At 44.1% G+C, this 15154-nt stretch overlaps 1 protein-coding gene across 2 annotated transcripts in view; it reads left to right on the top strand.

Annotated features, from left to right (window-relative positions):
- The first annotated feature begins 608 nt into the window (after positions 1-608).
- The window catches only part of LOC116391125 (USP6 N-terminal-like protein), a 17926-nt gene continuing 3380 nt past the window's right edge, over positions 609-15154 (top strand). The window contains exons 1-8 of one of the 2 annotated variants that reach the window (XM_031861413.1): positions 609-899; positions 11069-11142; positions 11353-11438; positions 11657-11696; positions 11810-11890; positions 12228-12335; positions 12418-12527; positions 13615-13663. In XM_031861413.1, coding sequence (XP_031717273.1) covers positions 11077-11142; positions 11353-11438; positions 11657-11696; positions 11810-11890; positions 12228-12335; positions 12418-12527; positions 13615-13663 — 540 coding nt within the window. In that variant the 5' untranslated portion in view covers positions 609-899; positions 11069-11076. Of the gene's footprint in view, positions 900-9615; positions 11143-11352; positions 11439-11656; positions 11697-11809; positions 11891-12227; positions 12336-12417; positions 12528-13614; positions 13664-15154 lie in introns of those variants that run through there. The other variant, XM_031861405.1, reaches the window with a different exon arrangement.

Raw genomic sequence — 15154 nt, 5'->3', positions numbered from 1 at the left:
CGTTAATGAAACACTGGGTATGTTCACCTCTATGAGGATCACAAATAGGACGAGAGTCTCAGCTAAATTGGCTGCAACCGCCACTCAAATCAGGAAGAAGGACAAATAAGTCTGGTTGTTGATTTAAGAACAAACGCAAACGTATTTCTCTATAAAACACGAGGCAACGTGCCAGTATGACCCGTATGTCTACTGTTTATCCACAAGAGGGCGCAAGAGGACCGTTTCTCGTCAAAGAGTTTGTTCCGACTATTAATTCTCGCTCACTATTTATTTAATTTATTTAATTAAAAACTCGTGAGGTCTTCACTAAATGCCTTGACATAATAATGTGACGAGCAATAACAAGCTATCGTTAACGTTACAACAATAACATACAATGTGTTGCATTGCGTTCATTGGGGGAAATTAAGCTAGCAAAACTGCATTTTAATCATCAAAGCTGGCGTTGAGCATAATAAGGAGGAAGAAGTGGGACTCCGTCTTCGTTTAAATTGAAGTATCAATATAGTGAACTAGTAAATATTACGTCTTGCCTTTTATTATGGCCGTCGTTGCACCGTACAAATCAAACACGGAAACCCACGCTCAAACTTTCCTTCGGCGACGAGGCTCGTGCACGCGCTGCCGCCAATCGTGCGCGTGCGCGTGCGTCACTGTCACTGGCGTGCCGCCTTGCCAGACAGCTACAGCCCAGCTCGCGGCATGTGGAACTGGACGAGGGGGTGCGTCCGTTTGACCAGCATCGATATCAGCGACGCTCGTCGACAGTCGGGGACGAGTCTTCAGCACGGTGGTGGTGCTGTCAGTGTTTCGGCGACGGGCTCCCCTGGACAGCGAGGGAGATAATGAGAATAGTGCATTTAGTCTATACAGAAGAAGGGAAGTCTCTCCAAAAGGTAAGCAGCGACGACGGAACATTAGTGTGTCTACTATACTGTTTACTCTTCACTCACTGGACAGTAATTAGCCCTGGAAACACATGGACGTGAGCGGCCACAGAGTACTTGTCGCCTGAATGTCTTTATTTGGTCCTTTTTGTGTTTTTACAACTTGCCTAATCCTCTACAAACCAGTATCCGGAGCATATACCTCACGTTATTATTGCGTGGACAGCTCTGGATATCGATGGTCTCCCCATGTGCACGTGATTTATAGAAATGGAGATGTATGCTGGTGTTTTTTGTTTATCGGAACCGAATCATTTTACTGTAAGAGTAGATTGCGAGGCTACCGTCTGTGGTAAGAACAGTGACCGAGCGCTTCTCTCGGGGGATTTCTGATTTTGCATCACTCGTCACTCTTCTAAACTCCGGCTAGGATTGCGAGATATGTGTCCACGATGGGATCCGCCTCTCTGTCCTCTGTTTTATGGTTACCCACTCTCTGTTTGTGATGTCTTCGTATGAAGCAGAGTCTCTCTCTATCTCTGTGTTTCAGTCTTGAACATCCTTAAGTTCCGCATTTTCTCTAATGAACGTAGGCTGCACGTAGCAAGTGTGAGACAAGTGTCAGAATCAAGGGACTGTACTTGTGATCGAGATAATGCATTTAATGCTAAAAGGAAACACGGTCATTGGAGCGAGCAGGATTTCACCCAACACAGCCCACAGATGCTCCAGCGTCCAACCAGTCAGTTACTGGTCTGTGTGTGTGTGTCATGTCATGCCATGCGTGGTCCCCCTTTTGAAAGGTTAACTGGGCGTCTCACTGGTTCATACTCAGTTTCACAAACTGAGTGAAAGATCTCCTGCAGGATTTAGCTCTCATCCTCTACCAGATGTCTGCTGGTCATTGTACTGCCCCCCCATTGTTTTTTGTTGTCAGTGTAATGCAGCAGATGTGCATGTTGCTAATGCAAGTGCACACTATCTCTAGCCAACATTGAGATATGCACAGTCATTAATTGGGGTGCCTCATCATTGTTTGTGACGGCATAGGGAAGGAGACAGATTCATGTTTGTTTGCGTTTGTGCGCATACATATCTGCAGTCCAGTGAGTATGGGTGCACAGGACCTAATCTCAGTACACATCAGTCCACAAAAGATGTGTACAATGATGAGTAGTATTTTCTCTTAGCTGCACACGCCCACAAGCGTGGAGCATGGAGCATTTTGTATCTTTCTTTCATTGTTGCCATGTTCAGCCTTCAGGGTGTGACACTCTGCTTGTGGTTTGAGGAGGAAGCTCCACACAGGAAAGGTGACGGCACTGTTGGTGTGCTTTAGTGTGATGCATGTGACAGGGCCGTCATCCACCCGTCCCTCAGCATCTCGTTCCTCCTGCATCGTGTACCGCTCTCTGCTCCGCGGTCCTGCTGGTGTCAGATGGTTTGATATGTGATCTGAGAGATCAAGTCCCAGTGAGTCGCCAAATCAAAGAAAAGCCTTGAAAACCTTTTGCTTTGCTGGAGGAGTTTGACTTTTATAAAAATGTGTGTGCATTTTAACTGTAATTTGTAGAAGGCTTTCAGGGACTTGAATGTGCTCTTGAACAATGATCTGACTGCACTCGCTGATGCCAACAGGATGTGAGCCACGTGTGAGGCAGAGCATGTGAGCCATTATTTTGTTTGTATGCCTGTGAATGGGCCTCAGTCAGCAGCGTACTCAGAGTTTGTGAATACGTTTTTGTTTTTTTCTTAATTTTCATAATGTAAATCACCACTTATCTCACTGCACGATGCATCAAAAGCATTGACATCTATTCATTTCCTGGATGAAATCATTGCAGCGGTATTGTAAATGATATGTTGAGGTTTAGTTTGGTTAACAAAACTGCTCAATTCAATATGATTGAATAGTTTTATCCTTATCAGACCAAATTTGACTTTCATGTGTGGTTCTCTCGTAACTCTCCAACAAGCCGCCTTCATTGTATTCTATTGTGACAATATGATTTCGGTGGAGAGGGTTCAATGGCCTTTTTGTCTGCCTGAATGGGGGCTTTATGATATCCGTCAAATGCCCGATGCTGGGTGTCACAAAACGCACCAGATACCGAAGCCTTTCGCCAACATTAACAAGACAGAGAGGCTTTAGCCCTGCTGTGTAACTCATGAAATGTCTTTTCAGAGGTTCAGTGTTATCTTTCCAGATGTCTTGTTTTGGAGGTATGGCATTTCCATATCTCTTCTTCTTTTGGTCGGGGTCACAAGGTGCTGGAGCGTATCGCAGCACAGACTGGGTGATAGTCAGGGGGACACGTGGACAAGTTGTCACACTCACACCTACGTGCTATTTTCAGTTCCAGTTCCACAAACGTGTGTGTGTGTGTGTGTGTGTGTGTGTGTGTGTGTGTGGACCGTGGGATCGGCCCTGCTCGCTAACATGAAGTGATCACCACACTGCATTGATTTGGGCTGGAGAGTGAGCCTCTGCTGGAGCTAGTGCATGAGCTGAAATTGTCTATAAATTAGCTAAATCTATTCCCAACACACTAGCATTAGTAAAATTGAGGTCACACTACTGTTGAGACTGAAGATGGTCACTCGGGCTGCAAACAGACCCACCACTGAGGAGATGAGTAACAGCTCTGTGGGATAATAGCCCATATAGTTGTTTGTCTTGTGGCATTTGTATAAAGGCTAAATTAGGCTGATTTGGAATTTCCCCTCTATTATTGTCTCTGCTTTGTCTCTCTTTTAGATGCCACTTCAGATTGTTCAAATTGACAGTAAGTGGCAGAGACTACATAACTTTCCTGAATATCGCATATTTCCCCCTGTGCATTATAGGTTGTTCAACTTCATATTCAAATATTAGTTTAGAACGTAACAGTGCTTGTTTGTAAAGTAAAGCACCAGTTATTTAAACTAGATGAGAGCGTTTCCTCTGGCTTCACAGATGGTTTTAGGACTCTTATGAATCCTTTGCAAGCAAGAGGATCCATTTATAAGAATTTGGCTTTCTCAGCAGGGTCATGCGGTTTTGTGTTTATGAATCCTGTTCCCTGGACATTCCTGTCCTCCTCATACCATCCCCTTTGAAAATGTGCTGCCACCCTGGGAAACGAGGCTTCTCTGGCTGGCCTGAGACTCCAGCGGCTCAAACTTTGTGTGGTCATTGTTATATTTAGACGCGGCAGTAAGGACCAGAGACAGTTCTCAGGCCGGGTCAGATGCAGGGTGAGGTGATAGAGAGCTCTCCTTCCTCAGATCCCCACTTGTTATTTCCTTTTGTTAAGATGGGGGGGAAAGGTTGGTTAGTTTGGGATGGTGAGTGTTTTTGGCCGATCTGTGTTGTATGTGCTCAGCTTTGGGGAAAAAACGATAAGGCAGAGCGACAGTGGTAATGCAGAGTGGAGCAGGACAGAAAAGCCCCTTGGGGACAAAAAGCTATTCTCAGCCATGTGCTTTTTTTCCCCCGGTCCCTGTGCTCTGGATGTTTCACCCGTGGGGTCACGCAGTCCCTTTTTCTATGCATAAACACAAATCCTACAGTGTACAAATGAATCGGAGGGAGACGGAGGAAAAAGAGGCTCAGACAGCAAGAAAGACAAGGAATCGCTGCCCAGCTGTTTTTCTCTCATTGGCCTAATTTGGTATCGTTCCTCTCCCCGTTTCCTAAGTTGATTTCCTAGTTCATATGGTGTCGGTGGTCGCTTCAACCCAGTCGAGAGTAGAGTAGAGTAGAGTAGATTAGGTTAGCTCACTGTTTGCCATGCTTTGCTGTGAGTCAATATGTTAAATTCCTGAGAGGAACCACAGGGGTGAGGGTAAACAATTGTCCATTGTCCATGCACCTTCACACCTGCAGAACACATGTTTGTCAGCATGGGCCTTAAACATTTGCATCCTTCTACTGTCTGGAGGATGATGGAATTGAAGTGTCTGGGTTATTTTTACATACACATGTCATTCGCTGTATGTGTCATAATTGATCATTGTGGGCAACATGGCAAACAAGATAAAACCTGCTATGTGTTTTTTATACCAGTTATTCACAATTGTGTATTGTTACTCAAGCGGACAGTTATCCAGGTTTATCAGTTTAACTGTATCTCTGAAGTTCCATCTGGACTCCATACCTCCCTTTAAAGGAAGCGCGAGCTGTTGAACATCTCCTACCAGCCTGCTTAGATTTCCTGCGGGGTGACTTCGTCATACTCTTAGTCTCTGAGGGGCTCCCTTTTTATAACATCCATTTGTTTTCAGCTGCCAAATCAGCGTTGTGTTTAGAGGAAATTAACAAAAGATCTGTTGAGGGTGAACATGACTGCAGTCTGTAGCTGGAATATGTGAACCAGGACAGGAGCTACGTTATCAGCAAGAAAAGACATCTGATATATTTCCACAGATACCGTGCCCCTGCTGAAAATAGAAACAAACACCTTTTTGAGCGATCCCCATTTCTCTCTCTCTCTCTCTCTCTCTCTCTCTCTCTCTCTCTCTCTCTCTCATTAAAACTGAAGCTCTGAAGCCATCTGGGACTTCAGACTTCTTCATGTGGAAATTAGAGCCATGTGGTCGCTTGTAAGCCTCGTTCCTTTTTCTGAGCTGGAATGACATGTTTGTTCTCCACAATCACCACGAGCCTACAGCATTAATGCAGTGTAACACACAGAGTGCATTACAAAGCAGTCTTTGAAGTTCATTGCAGTGAATTGTGTTAGTAATTACTGAAATGATTACCTACCAACACAGTTGCAAAAGTACTACATTTAATGTGTTTTATGGCATCTTAAGATGGTCTTGTATGTATATATACACCATGACAATGTGCAAACAGAAACACAGACATGGGATTTAGGTGTACTGGAGACAGACAGAAAAGGACTGAATTACATTAATGTGATAAGGTTTTCTGTCTGTCGTCTGTTAGACTACAAGAAAGCCCTTGATGAATAATCAAAATCAGATGGTATTGCCGTAGTTGCCGATGGTATTTTGCCATCGGTATTTTGGTGGTAGTTTCAGTTACTCTCCTCATGTGCAGGGCACTAATCCATAGTGATGAATGACACGCATGCACGGTATGGGAGTAGCTTCTGCTCGGGGAGGTTAACCAGGTTGAATGAGTGCATGGCCTGAGCCGGTCTGATCTCAGAGCCAGAGCGTCCTTTGGCTGACCACGCAGCATTGACTAATCATTCCCGTGCTAAAATGAACCAAACATCTGTCGTCTTCTCCTTCGTCACGCCATCAGCAGTTTGGGAAGCGGGTCGGAGTGCCAACCACAAAGACGCTCTATGGTGAACGTGATCAAATCTTAAAATGGCCGAGATAAATCGGTTCCTTTGGGTTCTAATGCAATACTTGTAAGTGGGAGGGAGACCAGAACTTATTTCTGTTTAACTCTCCACACCCTGATGTAGTTTCAGCTCAAGATGTCTGCCCGCTGATACACAGCCACGAATACACACCCCTCACTATCAGTCCAGTGGAGCTCACTGTACGCAGAGTTTCCACAGTTGAGTACTGCCAGACTCTTCCTAATCTCGGGCTGTCATTCAGATTTTTGCTCTTGTATAATCCTCTGCCTTAACTCTCTGACTGCTGCTCAGATTAAGATTGATCATGCGCCAAAAGAGAGATGATTATGGAACACGGAAATGTAGAAGTTTATGTAAAAGAGGACATGTTTTTGACTTTATTACCACCGTGAAATTAGGTAGAGAGTAAGCAAACACAGCTGAATGTATATGTTACATTTCAGTGAGACATACTAGCTAGCTTACTTGGCTTTAAAACAGGAATAAATGGCCTTTGGGGTTTCCATGTTTCCTCCTTAAAAGCCTTTTGCAATAAAATTACTTGTCCTAATTATTGTGACTCGTGAAAATCTTAAGTATTTCTGTCTCTCTCCGTGACACTTGAGGCCATGTGGGTCACAGCAGGACTGAACACATCGGGGAGATGCGATGCATTTCGAGGCCGGACCTTTTTGGTGATGAATCAGTAAAGGAGGTTTTGACTGCCGCATCTCTGCCGAACACCACGGATTCAGAGCGCTGTGCAAGCTGTTTGTGGTTACAACACTGCACTGAGAACTTATATACGCAAGCTAGATTTAGAGCGCTATGTCATAACAGGAAGTGATGTCACGTAGACTTCAGGCTCAAAGTATTGTATCCTGTAAGCAAGCAGGTTATCAAAATTTAGCCATAGGGGTTTTTTTTCACTGCATATTAATTGTGCATTAGCCATCTGCAGCTGTGGCCCACGATCCGCTTTCTCACCACCTCGGCCTCACTCCGCCTACGTTTTGAGAGGCGTGGAAGGATTGCTGTGTTTTAACATAGAAGATGTGAATACCTGTGTTGTCCCTGGACTCATCTGAAATGTTCAGCTTGTCTACGACTTAAAAGCTGTAACTAATTTACACCTAAAATGAATCTCTTTCTTGCTATATTTGTCTTCAGGTGTGATGTTCGACTGTATTTGTAAGATCTCTCTCCCGCTCAGTAACCCTCTCTGCTGCTTACTCCCTTTTTATCTCCCGCTCCCATCAGTTTCACACCCCGATCCCCACCGTAACTAGCCACTTTTCTTAGAAATAGCTGTTCAAAGGAAATTTCTTTGCACCAACCACAGGATGTAAGGCCCTTGATGGCTCGCCTAATGAGGGGCCTCAGCTGTGTTGGTGACTCACAAGCAAAATACCAGCAATGTCGATGTGAACTGACCACTTTTGGGCATTGCTCACATCTTTCTTGCTGACTCCAAGTCTCGATTATTTGAAGTTTTGTCTGTAAAAGGGTTTTCCTTGGATGGAGCAAGATTTTGTTGTCAGACTCTCGTCACAGTTCTTATTGAACCTGTTGTTAGAGGAGTGCCGGTCACCGGTTTCCTTTTCTTCCTGAACCCCAACACAATACTATCAGCAGTCTGGAGACTCAACACAGGAAGCAAGCAGCTGGAAGCTAAAGATGAAGCACAACAGTCCGTGAACACTAGTGATTGAAAACGCTTCACAACACCCTACGTGCCGCTTGTATGAAAAACCTCTCTTTCAGAATCACGTGACTCACTTGAAGGCCCCTCCAGAGCCTTCAAGTGAGTCACGTTATGCTTAGTTATGTCTCACAACTCTTGGTAGTCATGTATGGCCATGCCTTTGACTTCATCTTCATCAAAATTAGAGGTTATTTTATGATAATGATGACCAGCTGCCCTAATTATTGGTTTGGCCTTTAGAAGGATTTATAACCCGAATATATTTAAATAATCAACGGACGCAAACAGGAGTTCAACATGTTTCACATCTATTTAACGTTTCTGTTATTGAGACATCACTTTGATGCTTAACACTTCCAACTCCTGATATTTACCTCATTTCTACTTTGAAGCCGAGTGACGGCAGACTTGTGTGTATGTGTAAAGTACTACTCGACAGACTTTTCCCCCGATCAGAGGATATAGGCGAGGTTGGAGCCATGTTGATGGTGCCACCTTGCAGCTGTTTTCTCAGCTGTTCAGAAAAATATGCTGACACCTAGAAAAACCTGAACTAGTTTTGACCTGAGATGAACAAAGAAAAAGGGAATTGTAAAAAGGAAAGCATAGAACAGCGGAGGCCATTTGCTTGGTGGTGTGGTTTCACTAGCCACCTGTTAGACGAGACGCTCAGCTGTTGTTTTGAAGGAGAACACTGGATGCTGAGCTTCTGGGGGTCAGATTTCTATGGCGGAAGGACTTGGCACCTGATGAAAAGGATAAAGTAACGCTTCAGTTTTACCTTCTCACTCCCTGTGCACTCTGCTTATCTCTTTTCTTCTTCACACCTTTTTGTATAAAATGAAATTCCCACCCTCAGTGTAGTTAAAGAGAGAGTTTTTAGAGCGCTATAATATCTGACCCAAAACATAAACAACTCTTAAACAAACTGCATCTTGAAATTTGATGCCCAACGACAGTCAGTTGGCCCACTGTTCTGGCACCACGGTGTACATTATGTTGTGGAGATCTCCCATCGTCGTGGTCGGCACAAGGGTCTGTGTGTGTGTGTGTGTGTGTGTGTGTGTGTGTGTGTGTGTGTGTGTGGTGGCAGGTGCCACACACACCTGTCGCTGCGAGGCGTTTCAGACACGCATAGCGCCTGAGGGCTCAGCTGGCTACTCGTGTTGTCAAACGTCAGTGAAAGTATTCCTCAGTCATGGCATTTGTTGCATTGGGCTCTTCTGGAGCGTTTTCCTTTAAAGCCTGAGACCTTTTCAAACAGAAGTCACTGAATGGTTCTGAAATACAACTTTTGTTTTGGAGTGTCACAACTGGCAATTCATTTTGTTGATTTATATATTATTTCACGTGTTGTAGATCATCCTACAAATGTAACTTTCGTTTATATTGTCTTAGCTTCGTCATCCGTCCCGCGTTTAAGGTTTCAGCGTTTTGACAAAGGCTTTGTTGGAGTTTGTATCGGTTTCTTTTATCTCCACATATGTGCCATATTTCTTCATATCCAAGCTTCACTCTGAGATGCTGGTCTGGCAAATGAGCGGAGAGGCTGTTCGTTCTTGGGGGATTATTCAGCCCTGACAACTGCTAAACAGCCGAGCCCGCTGCCAGAGCTCATCAAGCTCCCGGCAGGCTTAGAGGGCCAGACTGGGGTCAGGGGGGGGGTATGCTGTGAGACGGTGGTGGTGGTGGTGGGGGGGGTGGGGGCTCCAGGACCATCAGAGTTCTGGTCTCATCAAGGACTCTGGCCTCAGTTGTCCACTTCTCTGTTTCTTTCCTCGTGGGCTCAGCTCAGTCTGTCGCTTTCTTGCCTCTGTATTCTATTATGAGTCGGTAACGATACGGATGTTCACGCCCACATGTTGTAGAAACAGAGTCCCATGGACATGACTGTCTCTCTGTGTCACCCTTCATTATACATGCCTTATATGACCCACTGGCCTACTATGCCTGCTTGCGATTAACACTCAAATGGTCTTGGAATAACACACGTGTCCATATCAACAGGCTTTCTTTATCTCTTTATGTACTTCTTCCATTAGTTTGAGGTAAAAAGGGATTATGAATCATAAAGTAATGCACCTGTCTGAGTCTGGAAACACGCCAGAGGACTATTGGGTTGTTTTACACAGTATGTATGCGTTTCAAGATCAAGGAGGGGAAAAGGGTTTCGATTATTTGATATTGTGAGAGGGTCGATTCACTCGCAGTCTGACTTGAGCTAAAAAAAATCTGAAATTTAGACATATTTGGAAGATGAGGAACAGACTATTATTAAAATCCCTAAACAGCCAGTGACAGTCACACAACATATCAACAACAAAATCAGGTCTAACATGAGTTTTCACGTTTTCAAGTATTTTGTTTCTGTATTCTATTTGAAACCACTTTGACATGAATTGTATTAAATCTTCTTCTTTGTTTTCTTTTTCAACCACTGCTTGCTAACCGAGAGACGCAAAGTCTGCATCCTTTTAAGGGGCGTACAATACACTGACTATTACCTCTAAAGAGAATCATGTTCAGTGCATCACTACTTATAACTTCACACTGTGACCTCGAGCTGAGGTCTAGCGTTTTGTCAGCTGAAGCTCTGGGCACACTAACAGGAAGTTAGTGATGGCCTTGTGGCTGTGACAGACTCCAGCACGCTGCGTACAATGTCTACTTTTAAAGGAGCAACGATTTGTATGATTTGTCAGATGTGTTTCTGTTCTTTTTGGGGTTTGGTGAGTAAGAAAGTTCATAATAATGAGCTGATCTCATGGTGAGAGGTATGGGAGGGAGAACATTGTGTGCTCTTTTTCATCTTCGGGGATAAGATGACATCACTGTACCCACCACTAGCATGGGGAGGATTCACATCTGTAGGTCAGAGCCCCTTCAGGACCTATTTAACAATGCCGAGTGTTCTTCAGTAACACGGAAATCCTTCCAGCTCAGCACTGATCTGTAATTGTTCTGCACTCTCATCTTTATAAACTCAAGTATCTTAAAGTATCTTTTGCTACCGTTATCAGTCAAGTACGTCATCATGTCTTCATATTCCACACCAACAACCAGCAGTAACTCACCAAACTACAATGTCTTATAAACGCACATTGTCACATTGAAATGCTTTATGCCAATTCTGATCATTATGAATGCCATTTTTGTTTGCCTGCTTCTAGATTTTGACATGAAGAAGGACATAGAGACATTGATAGCAGAGGAACGCACTGACATCATCTCTAAATATGACAAGGTAAGTGTGCACAGGAATACCATCACCTAACTATGACAGTCCTCAAATATTCATGATAATCGAAAATAATGCCGCTAAGTACGCTATCACTGTTTACCCAACAGTTCAATCTATTCTACTAGTTCTGTTTCACAGTTTGCTTGCCTTGCACCATCGTAAGTCACCTCTAAACTTTGCGATAACAGGAGTGATGGTATGTGGTTGTTTCAGGGCAGACAGGAGGGTGTCCGCATTGACCCATGGGAGGATGCGAATTACAGCCTCTATAAGGTTACCGACCGCTTCGGCTTCCTGCAGTAAGTTACCTGACTTCATGCTCTGACCGCTTCCTCGCAGTCGTTTCAACTCTAGGAGAACACCTTTGTTTGTATATAGACATCATCTGTCCCTCTTCCTCCCTTTCTCTTATCTTTCTCACATTTTGCTGATGCATTGTATTAGTGCCAACCTCCGATGATCCTCTCAATGTCCATACTTCTAATACGTGCTGTGTATCTCTGCTTCTCCGCTCCAGTGAGAAAGAGCTGCCGACACCCAGTGCGCTTGAAGAGAAGGTATCTATTTTTAACCTGCGTAGCAAGTTCACATTGGGACATTTCATGTGACGCATTGATGCCCTTTTCGCATAATGTTGGACCACATGTATGTTTGTCTTTCCTCTCACCAGCAAAAGCATCATGAGGTCGAGCGAGTGGAGAAATGGCTGAAGATGGTGAAGAAGTGGGACAAGTACAGGAACAGTGAAAAGGTGTGTAACTCCATACTGGTGGGTACACCAACATGCTGTTTCAATTTAGCCCTCTCTTCCCTTTTTTTCCAACTCAACTAATTGATGTCTTATTTCCGCTTCTGTTAATAATCTGTTTTCCATTCCCCTTTTAACCTCAGTGTATTCCCTTATCCCCCTCCGCTCTGGTCTAGACAGTTAAAGGAAGCACACAAGTGCCCGTGACGCTAACAAGGCTGCATCCCGTAAAGCAGCATCCATACTTGACCCTCTCTGCCTCTCTCTTCTAGTTGTTGTGGCCTCTTTATGTTCAGAGAGTCCCCCATTCACGTCTGTTCATATGTCACATGTGTTTCAGTTGGTGAAGCGTGTATATAAAGGCATCCCCCTGCAGCTGAGAGGCCAGGCCTGGGCCTTGCTTTTGGACATAGAAAAAGTCAAACAAGATAACGTCGGAAAATATGAGGTATGACTCTTAAAAAGGAGGACAATTCCTGTGACATTCTGATTTGCTTTTATAACCAAATTTTTTTTTTTCTTTCCTCCAGAGAATGAAGCTGCAGGCTCGTAACTTCTCCACAGAGATCAAACAGATCGACCTGGACGTCAACAGAACCTTCAGGAACCACATCATGTTCATGGACCGCTTTGGAGTCAAGTGAGATCTTAGCTTCATTTAACAGAAAGCTTGTTACTGCGGATCATATACAACTACTTCTATTAGCTATTAGACTGCCTGTAAAATCATTGACACAGTTTAGCTTTCATAACAATTGTCTTTAACCCCGTTTGTGTCTCCACAGTTCTTGTTTATATTTTCTTTCTCACCTCCCATGTTCAGGTTTTCCCTTACGTTTCTGCAGAGTGTGACCTCGGCCTTACATTTTGTGGCAGCCCCGCCACACACACACACACACATACATACACACACACACACAAGCACACAACCAAAGCGGTAGTTTCCTCCTTTGTGTTTTATTAGCCTTCCTGTCAGTGCATGAAGCCCCACAGGAAATGGTATTCATACAGAAATGTGCACCGACATCAAGTGTACATGTACATAATCACACTGCCCACATCGATATAATGCTAATATATTAAAAATATAGATTAAACATACATTAAATGAGCCTCAGAACAGAGTTGTGGGAGACAATGGTGATGTGAAGGCAACTGGTTTGTCCTTGTCTGTTTAATTCAGACCGACTGCGAGGCAGAGTGCTCTTTGTAATGTACTTCCCCTTCAATTCAAAGCCACCGAGTCCAAACAGACCAAAACAACGCTCCATCCTGCTTTGCTGCTCACTCCTTCCCTGCAGGTCAACAGCTGTCCCACTCACACCGAGACACTGACAGCTATTTTAAGCGGCCTTTCCTGTCTCTACGACGTGTATTTACCGTAGAGGCTTGGAGGGGAGGCATCCTCTCTCGTCTACATTATATTTGTTAATGCCACTTCTCAACTGAAATACACACACGCACACACACACTTATACAAACGCTGCCAGGATGATACGATGCAGCCAGGCTTCCTCAGCCTTCCCTGAGCTATTTGCAGCTGTCTGTGCTGATTGATGGAGTTAATTTGGGGATGAGGTGGTTGAGAAACCATTATTCATGTGGCCTCCGGGAATTTAAATGGAATATACTCCGCCGCACTCCGACACACTGTTTTGATGTGCTCGATTGTTGCTTAGGAACCACTTCCTCATTTTTAACTGGTGGTTTCTCTATTCCCTCTCTAGGCAGCAGGCCCTGTTCCACGTACTAGCAGCTTACTCTGTCTACAACACGGTAAGTGTGTTTGTGTGCGTGTGTGCAGAAGTGAAGTTGTATGCCTAGGTGTGTGTTACTTAACATGGAGGAATCTTGTGTACACTGGCTGCGAAGCAGAAGCAGCACGTCAGTGGTGCAACAGTTCATAAAGTGTGTTAGTTTAGATCGAGCAAAGAAAAGCCGAGCACTCTAAACCCATCTGTTCCTGTTCTTGTTTATAGCCGTTGGTGAGATCTTTTATTTATGAGTTTGGTGTTGCCTGAATGTACAGCAACACAGTGTAACAGCCAGACCACCAGTGAACACGCATAAGTCAGCACTCGCATCGTGAGGCCAAGTTCTCCTTTTGACATTATCATTTAACAGGCAAGGAACGAGAGCCTGGTTTTCTTGATTTAAGATACACTGTCAAAAATGACAGACATGATTTTGTTCCACCTCAAGTACTGATATGTCATAATAGCCCAAACCAGGCAGTTTCATCCTTTTTATTTGTAATCTTAACAGTCTTTGCTGTCCAATAGCCTGAAATGCAGTTGTGGATGCTGAGGTTAGACATAATGACGAGTACTTGCATCTACTTTAAAGTCCTTCTGTACTCTCTCCACCACAAGCCAGAGTTTGCCTCCGTTGGGTGAAGTCTAGCTTTTACAACCAAGTGAGAATTCTCCTTGTCAACACATACTTACTAAAATACAGTAAATGCTTGTGTGTCATAACGTATGCATGTGGATTAATCTGTATAATTCTCATGTAAGCACAGATTGTTGCTGTCTTGTAGGGATAGAAATATTACCATGCAAAGAGAGCTTTGTGTACAGTACATTACATCTCCCCGCACACGAACACAGTCCAAGTCTGTTTTTCGGCTCTGTCGTCGGTTCCTGTGCGGTGGAGGTGTTTGAGCCAGAGGAAACGGGCATGTTCCCTTTTTTTTTTCCTTTTCCCCTCTTCACACACTGCTCAGGAGAAACTGGGTCAGTAGAAGAGAGTGAGAGAGACAGAGGGAGGGGGGGGTGTGTATGTGTTTGTCCTTTTGTCTCTGAGATGACAGGGAAGAATGCAGAGAATGTGTAGTTTAACCTCAGAGTAACCGTGACTATATTTACTGTATTTAATTATACTTTGGAATGTCCATTTCTGGCTGCACAATAAATCAGCCTTAATATGGACAAATACCAAGTGCGTGTCTAGTTTTGTGTATCTGTGCTTGCCACGGGCGACGTGTTTAGCGTAAATCATTGAATCATTGTGGAGTCAAATTGGCGCTAATTCAAATTGAAGACATGACGTTACTGAGAATGTATTTTGGGCTTCAGTAAATATTTGAACAACCTCTGGTAAAAGTGTTTATGATACTGTAGCTGCATGTACAGTTGGTCCTCGTGTGCGGTGTATCCACACACATCCACAGTCTGGCTTCAGACCACATCAGACATTCAGGTGCGCTCATGTCTCGTTTTGTGTGTGTGTGTGTGTGTGTGTGTGTGTGTGTGTGTGTGTGTGTGT

This window comes from Anarrhichthys ocellatus, unplaced genomic scaffold (assembly GCF_004355925.1).
Source record: "Anarrhichthys ocellatus isolate YVR2014 unplaced genomic scaffold, GSC_Weel_1.0 scaffold2, whole genome shotgun sequence".
Classification (NCBI taxonomy): Eukaryota; Metazoa; Chordata; class Actinopteri; order Perciformes; family Anarhichadidae; genus Anarrhichthys; species Anarrhichthys ocellatus.
The sequence above is the reverse complement of the archived record's forward strand: the minus strand, read 5'-3'. Positions and strand labels throughout refer to the sequence as shown.